Source organism: Lipotes vexillifer, unplaced genomic scaffold, assembly GCF_000442215.2.
Source record: "Lipotes vexillifer unplaced genomic scaffold, Lipotes_vexillifer_v1.1 scaffold159, whole genome shotgun sequence".
Lineage (NCBI taxonomy): Eukaryota > Metazoa > Chordata > Mammalia > Artiodactyla > Lipotidae > Lipotes > Lipotes vexillifer.
This window is the reverse complement of record NW_006770589.1, coordinates 3,638,723-3,646,719: the sequence shown is the minus strand read 5'-3', so window position 1 is coordinate 3,646,719 and position 7,997 is coordinate 3,638,723. Positions and strand designations below refer to the sequence as shown.

General features: G+C 36.6%; 1 protein-coding gene across 1 annotated transcript in view; it reads right to left on the bottom strand.

The window, feature by feature from the left end:
• Positions 1-1,143: 1,143 nt before the first annotated feature.
• Positions 1,144-7,997, bottom strand: part of ABHD18 (abhydrolase domain containing 18) — a 24,413-nt gene continuing 17,559 nt past the window's right edge. The window contains exons 10-12 of the mRNA XM_007446259.1: positions 5,002-5,380; positions 4,353-4,515; positions 1,144-1,195 (exon numbers count right to left, since the gene is read on the bottom strand). Of these exons, the coding sequence (XP_007446321.1) occupies positions 1,144-1,195; positions 4,353-4,515; positions 5,002-5,380 (594 nt within the window). The remainder of the gene's footprint in view (positions 1,196-4,352; positions 4,516-5,001; positions 5,381-7,997) is intronic.

Sequence of the window (7,997 nt, the reverse complement as noted above, 5' to 3'; positions counted from 1 at the left end):
TTAGTTCTTGGCTTGAGAAGTTTAACATAAAAAGAAAGCACCAGGAATTCCCTGGTGGTCCAGTGGTTAGGACTCTGCACTCTCGCTGAGGGCCCGGGTTCAATCCCTGGTCAGGGAACTAAGATCCCACAGGCCGTACGGTGCAGCCAAAAAAGTTTAAAAGTAAAAGAAAATAAAAAGAAAGCACCAAGTGTAGCCATATAATATTCCATTTTAAAAAGTTACTAGTTATTATATCTTTTCCGTAAAATAAAGTTTATACGGACAGATCAATTTCATATGTGGCCATTAATTTCTGAAATTAAAAAAACAAAGCTGTTAAGTACTTGGCCTAAAGTTAGATGTTTAGCAAATTCAGAGTATGTATACAAGAAAATGTTAAGACACAGATATTAATTAATGCAATAGGTCTTTCATTATTTCAGTGTTCATGAATTGAATCTTTTCAAGTAGGGGAAAAATGTTTGGCATTTTTTTCTAACCTAATATTTGGCAAAGTTTTAAAGTTTAGCCAAGTCTTATGCATCTTATCTGCATTCTCACATTCAATTTAATTATTAAAAATACTTAAGTAGAAAGCAAAAAGGATTTTTTAGTATTCAAAGTTAAAACTGATTTTACACATGATAAGTGTCCATGGCAGAAAATTAAAGTTGAAAATAAGATTATAAATTCACTGTGGATCCATAAAAGAAATAAACATGTTTCTCGAATCAAGTCAATAATAGAAATGTCATGTAAGGGCATATATACAATACAGGGTGACATATTACAAACTAAGTTTCACTTAGCAGTTCTTTAAAAACCAATAGGGTTTCTATGAATACATTTGTTTTAAATTAATAAATTATTCAAAATTAAAAATTTAAAGTTTACATAAATAGTAACAACAGACTAGATATTGATTTTATGGGATTCCCACAAATAGTACAAAATAGTTCAGCATTATTTCATCCAAATATTGGTTTACAATTATTCAAATGTATTTAAAGATTATAGTTGACTGATCTGTAACACTGAATTCCAGACTAAATTGACAGCAATTAGATATATAGTGCTGTCTGCTTGTTCTTCACATCATCAAAGGATCAAACTCCTTCCATAAGAAACATGATGGCTGCACTGGTTACGTACGTGATCCCATTAGTTAGCGTATTTACGGAGGAAGCGTTCAAATGCATCATAGATGGCGCGCCTAAAATTAAATACGAAAGAAAAACTACAAGTAATTAGCAAAAAAAGGGGGACAGACAGTGTTTTTACTATAAGTTATTTCCAAATAACCTGTGTCTTGCAAGCTGACCTCCTCTCCAAATAGCAATAGCTGTGGAAGAGGCAGGTACGTGATGCTGAGTGTTTGGATCCATGTAACTTCACCAGTACTGGAAAACTTCAAATGTACTTCAAACCGATGGTTCATAAATGCCATCTTTTCCTATGAAGCACTTTTTTGTGCCTTTAAATTTATATATGTATACATTTATGTATAAAATATGAAATGATAAAATGAAAAGGAACTGGTTTCTTTTTATTCTGTTACTTGTTGAAAATTAACTGGCTATAGAACTTTTCAAATGTAATATTCAGTCTACTGCATAGATTATGATATAGCAACTGAACTTAAAAGCCTTAGTTTCCGGGGCTTCCCTGGTGGCGCAGTGGTTGAGAGTCTGCCTGCCGATGCAGGGGACACGGGTTCATGACCCGGTCCGGGAAGATCCCACATGCCGTGGAGTGGCTGGGCCCGTGAGCTATGGCCGCTGAGCCTGCGCGTCCGGAGCCTGTGCTCCGCAAAGGGAGAGGCCACAACAGTGAGAGGCCCGCGTACCGCAAAATAAAAAAAAAAGCCTTAGTTTCCTACATTAACTCCACTAGGTATTGTAGTATTTTAATTGGAAAGGAAGAGTCAAATTGATCTGGCCCAAGTTCATAAGACATTATTTTTAAGGCTTATTTTTTTTCCTATTGTCAAATACATTTTCATTGTAGAAAATTCAGAAAAAGGGAAAAAAGTCATAATCCCATCACTCTAAGAAATCTACATTTAATCTTTTCTTACAAGCTTTTTTAAAAAATGCTTATGTCTGTATTTTCACCCAGTTTAAATGATAACTGAGATCATATTAATCCTGTGTTATACTTGTTTGACTAAGCATTTCCCCACATCCTTAAAAAGATATTAAGATTAACTTTAAAACTGGCACCTGCTACAGACTGTGATTTCCAGTTTGTTGGAAAGACAAAGCTTTGTATAATGTTTGTGTGTATTTGGCTCAAAAATCTATAAAATGAGGTCTAAGGTTGCAATCTGGGCTTGTGTACATGGTATGAGGAGGGTTAGTAGAGATATACATATGCATTTTAAATCATTTGAATAGTCTCTTATTCATTTGTATTATCAATCAGTTCTAAATAACCCAAATTATTAGAGCACATAAAGGATTGGCTTGTTTTATTTTTAAATCCGGTGAATGAAAAGCCTGAATTTTGAAAAGCCTGAATTTGTAAAATTCTACTACTCCAATGTCATCTAAACTTTGTTAGTTTTTTTTTTTTTTTTTTTTGTGGTACACGGGCCTCTCACTGTGGTGGCCTCTCCCCTTGCGGAGCACAGGCTCCGTACACGCAGACTCAGCGGCCATGGCTCATGGGCCCAGCCGCTCCGCGGGACGTGGGATTTTCCCGGACCGGGGCACAAACCCGTGTCCCCTGCATCGGCAGGCAGACTCTCAAGCACTGCGCCACCAGGAAAGCCCTAAACTTTGTTAGGTTTTGAAGTGACTAGTGGGGAGTAGGAGAGGCCAAATGGCTTAGCAGTTACTCCACCAGAGCATGTTATTTAATCTTTTTTGTTTCCTGTGTTTCTGTGTAAAGGTGATATTAAAAATAACATATGAAGCAATTGCTCTAGTACCTGGCACATGTTGATAGCTAACATTTATCTCTTTCTCAAATGAAGCCTTCAGATTAGCACTTATGAGTTTTTACTGCTGACTTCTATTCTTCCTAATGCCTCTCGGCCACACTCCCACATAGATACATAAAAGAGTAAAAGAAATTTGACAACAATTTACTAAAACAAGCATGTGTGTTCCCTGCATTCACATGTATAACAGAACTTTAGACTCTTGAGCAACCCTAGCAACACTAAGTACTCACAATTTTCGTTTGTTTTTGTCTTAGTTTTGCTGTGCCAGAGGGTCACTTGAGTACTGGATAAGTAGTCTGCTCACTCACCAACTAACAGGGACTCAAATGCTTGATACATGAGTATTTTTTAAAAGATCATACTATAAAAAGAAAGGGTTACTATATTCTTGAGGACATTACAGACTTGGAGAATTAGACTGTACCTCAAAAAGGTGATATCTATAAACTGAACTACATAAGCAACAACATACAAAGAATTATTTCTTAGGTTAAAAAGAACTAAAACATGTCAAACATACAGCACACACGTTCTTCTATTATACCACTATCCAGCTGGCAGTTTTGGAACACTGCACAGGGCACTGGTCTAAGCACTTTATGTGAACTAATTTAACCATTAATGATAAATATTCCAATGATACCTGTTACAATCAAATCTGAATAGAAGTAGAAATACAACAGCATTATCAAAAAACTAGAATAATAGCAAAAAGTCTTTATAAATTTTAGCAAATACCAGAGTCATATAAGGTTATTAACAATAAAACCAGTATTTCACTTCTCTTTTAGGGTTCAATATTCACCTGCTACTGAAAAACATTGCTAGATTATTCCACAGATACTCAGGTCATTCTGAGAGAAGAACATCAGAGTGGAGTGAAAAATTCATGCTGAGCCAAAGCGAGTTTTGCAAACCCTAATGTTCCTCCCTACACCCTAAAACACCTGGCTATTAATTTTTTTTTTTTGCGGTACGTGGGCCTCTCACTGTCGTGGCCTCTCCCGTTGCGGAGTACAGGCTCTGGATGCGCAGGCTCAGCGGCCATGGCTCATGGGCCCAGCTGCTCTGCGGCATGTGGGATCTTCCCGGACCGGGGCACGAACCCATGTCCCCTGCATCGGCAGGTGGACTCTCGACCACTGCGCCACCAGGGAAGCCCCTGGCTATTAATATTTGTAGAGGGTAAAACCACACAACAAAGCATGCCTATCATATGCTATTTCCTAGTTCTCTAGAAGGAAAAGAAAATAAAAAGACAAGATAGGAAAGAGTATCACAATGTGAGAATTGAGAGAGGCAGGAAGGAAATAAGAGGGCTAAAATGTATAATAAAAATACCCAATCTTTCTATTTGTGGAGCCAAACAAGTCTCCAAAACAAACAACAAATAAATACACACCTGTTAGACCAATCATCTTACCTGAAGAGTCCTTGTTTAAAAAGATAAGCACTAATATGACCCCCTTCTAGATATCGGATTTCACAACCAGGCCAAATTTCTTGTAGACTTCGAACTCCTGTTCGTGGAATATAGGCATCTTCTTTGGCTTGAACCACTATGATGAGGCTTGGGTCAACTGGAACTAGGTACAGGATTGTTTTTAAGATGCAACATATATACTTTTAAGAAGCTCTAAGAATTTTATATAAATACTAGTAATCATATTGGAAAATAAAATACACCATACAATGCAGTAGGTAAAACATTTGCCGAACTAAAACTTTGGATTATTAAGTTAAAAAATCAACTATACTATACCATAACATTATAATATTCATCTCTAATACAAAATTGAGATGAATATTGTAAAGAAGATACAAAACCCAATGTTTTTAAAGAACTAATAAAATTAGTCTTAGATTTTCATGGATAAAATTTAAATGTGATACATTTACATAACCAACTTATCTTAGAAAACACATTGTGGAGCCAACAATAAATATATTCTTGAAAATATGAAATTATCTTGTAAAGCATCCTTAAAAATATTTCACATATTTTACATATCATCAGCATGATTATCACATATCATCAGCAAATATTCTCAATTTCACATAAAAATTAATACCTGAGAAATTTGCTACATGAGTACATTCATCCATTACTCCTTTCATAAATATTAAAGATTCTTTCTGAAGAGTGTTTCTTCTTTGTTCTTTACTGAGTAGGTGGTATGACTGAGGATTACAATGCGTATAACTACTTTTGTTGGTTGAAAGTGTTTGATTGAAGCACCCCATCCTAGAGGTATCTTGCAACAAGAGTCCTTCTGATGTGGCACTGATAGATGTTTTACTAGATTTATGGCACTCAGCAGCTTTTTGAGACACAACTTGGTCCGCCATATCTAAATTTAAAGTTCTAGAAACCAGGTTAAGGTTAGTTAGCTTGTCTGCACTGCTATGGATGTGTTTCAGGAACTCTTGTCCCATTTTGAAAGAATCTGTCTGATTATATGAAAGAAAAGAAAATGTCATTTAATATAAAATAGGATTTTATTTAACAACCTTGTTAAAACAGAGAAAACACAAATGTCCATCAATGGATAAACAAAATGTAGTATATACATACAATAGATTATTATTCAGTCTTAAAAGGAAATGAAATTCTGACACATGCTACAACATGGATGAACTTTGAAGACATTATGCAAAATGAATAAGCCAGACACAAAAGGACAATATTATATGATTCCATTTTTATGAGGTACCTAGAGTACTCAAATTCATACAGACAGAAAGTAGAATGGTAGTTGCCAGGGGATGGGAAGAGGGGTGAATAGAGTTTTGTTTAATGGGTACAGAGTTTCAGTTTAGGAAGATGAAAAAGTTCTGGAGATGGATGGTGGTGATGGTTGCACAACAATGTAAATGTACTTAATACTACTGAACTGTATACTTAAAAATGGTTAAAATGATAAATTTTATATTGTGTATATTTTACCATAATAAAAACAAAAAGAGAAAAGAGATGTCAAAATTTAACTGAGAATGAAGATAAATGATACTTTATTGCTGAATGTTTCTTACTAAATAGTAAAGAGTATCATTTAGCCTGTGACATGTGTTTTGTTTTGTTTTGGCTGGACCTTGTGGTTTGCAGGATCTCAATTCCCTGACCAGGGATTGAACCTGAGTCCCCAGCAGTGGAAGCACGGAGTCCTAACCACTGGACCTCCAGGGAATTCCCACCTGTGTCATGTTTTTTATTGCCAAAGTTTTGAAATCCATGATTTGCTTTAACCTTAGGGCTTCTAAAATTCTTATGAGTGCATCCTGACAGTAATACACCAGCCACCACAAATCCCTTTCTCAGGCTGAACTAAGAAAAATTAAAAATTATCAAGGTTGGACATCCCTGGTGCTGCAGTGGTTAAGAATCCACCTGCCAATGCAGGGGACACGGGTTTGAGCCCTGGTCCAGGAGGACTCCACATGCTGCAGAGCAACTAAGCCCGTGCGCCACAACTACTGAGCCTGCGCTCTAGAGACCGAGAGCCACAACTACTGAGCCCGTGTGCTACAACTACTGAAGCCCATGCGCCTACAGCCCAAGCTCCCCAAAAGAGAAGCCACTGCAATGAGAAGCCCGTGCACCACAGCAAAGAGTAGCCCCCACTCGCTGCAACTAGAGAAAGCCTGCACACAGCAACGAAGACTCAATGCAGCCAAAAATAAATAAATTAATTAATTAAAAACAAAAAACTTATAAACATGTTCAATTTCACTTATCCTTAAGTAAATTTTTTTTTGCTGAGGGATGCAGGATCTTAGTTCCGTGACCAGGGATTGAACCCATGCCCGCTGTAGTAGAAGCGTGGAGTCCTAACTACTGGACGGCACCGCCAGGGAAGTCCCTACTTAAGTAAATTAAATAAAAACTATACCAAATTTCCCTGCCTGGTTGACCAAAAAACCATGTAAGTCTGATAACACACTGAATTTGTGAACTTATGGGGAAACAGACACACATGTTCCTGCTGGTAATGTAAATTCACACAACTAGAATTAGACAAAATCTAAGATTACAACTGCTTATACCCTTCTACTCAGCAACAACATTTCTAGGAATTTGCACTTGTCAACTGATGTATGTACAATGTTACTCATTGCAGAACTGTTTGTTAATAGTGAAGGATGAGAAGCAACATAAATGCCCAGCAACAGGATACTGGTTAATAAATCATGGTACATCCGTCCACATAATAGGCTGTTATGCAGCAGTGAAAAAGAAAAAGGAAACATTTGTGTATTGTCCATAAGAAAAGGGAAGAGAGAAAAGTTGAGATTTCTTTCGGTTTGAAAAATTCCTTGAAATAATAATATAGTGGGTTATTTGTTGACAGAGATAGGACCTAGGCAAACTGGGAACAAGGGTAGGAATCGTTTTACTATATTTCTTTTTATACTTTTTGATGCTTGAACTATATGACCATACAACCTATTTAAAAAATAAAAGAACGAAAAATGGGTTGAAGGCAAGGGAAAACAAACAAACCACAACAACCTGGTTAGCAGAACAAATCACTAAAGCTATCCAGATCACAGAAATATAAAAAGGAAGGAAAGGAAGTTTAGTAACATCAGGAAATGGAAGATCAAAGCATCCCAGAATTATTCAAAGCAGTACATCAACAAATTTAATTTCTTTTGATTGGGAAAACACAGTTTTTAAAATAAAAAAAAGGAAGCTGGCTTGATATTTCTTGAATATTCATAACTGTGAACTAGTTCTAACTAAGACAAAAGGACTCTTGTATACAATCACCAAGAGTCACAGAGAGAAAGGGCTGGAGAAGAATACACTGTCATTTCAGACAGCCAAAATTTATGAACCTCCCTTAAAAAATGCACGTTAGGTTTCCTCATAAGCTCTCAAATACAAGTATCTTTCTGATTATATGTATAGTGGGACACAGGAACTAGCAAACAGGGAGAGCTATTTTGTAATAAAGTTCTTAGGCAAGTAATTAACTGCCCTTTGAAGCTCCGCAAAATAGACCTATTTTACAAGTGAGCCCCCCTCCCCCCGCCTCCCTTCCCCCCTGCCTCCATTCCCCCCTCC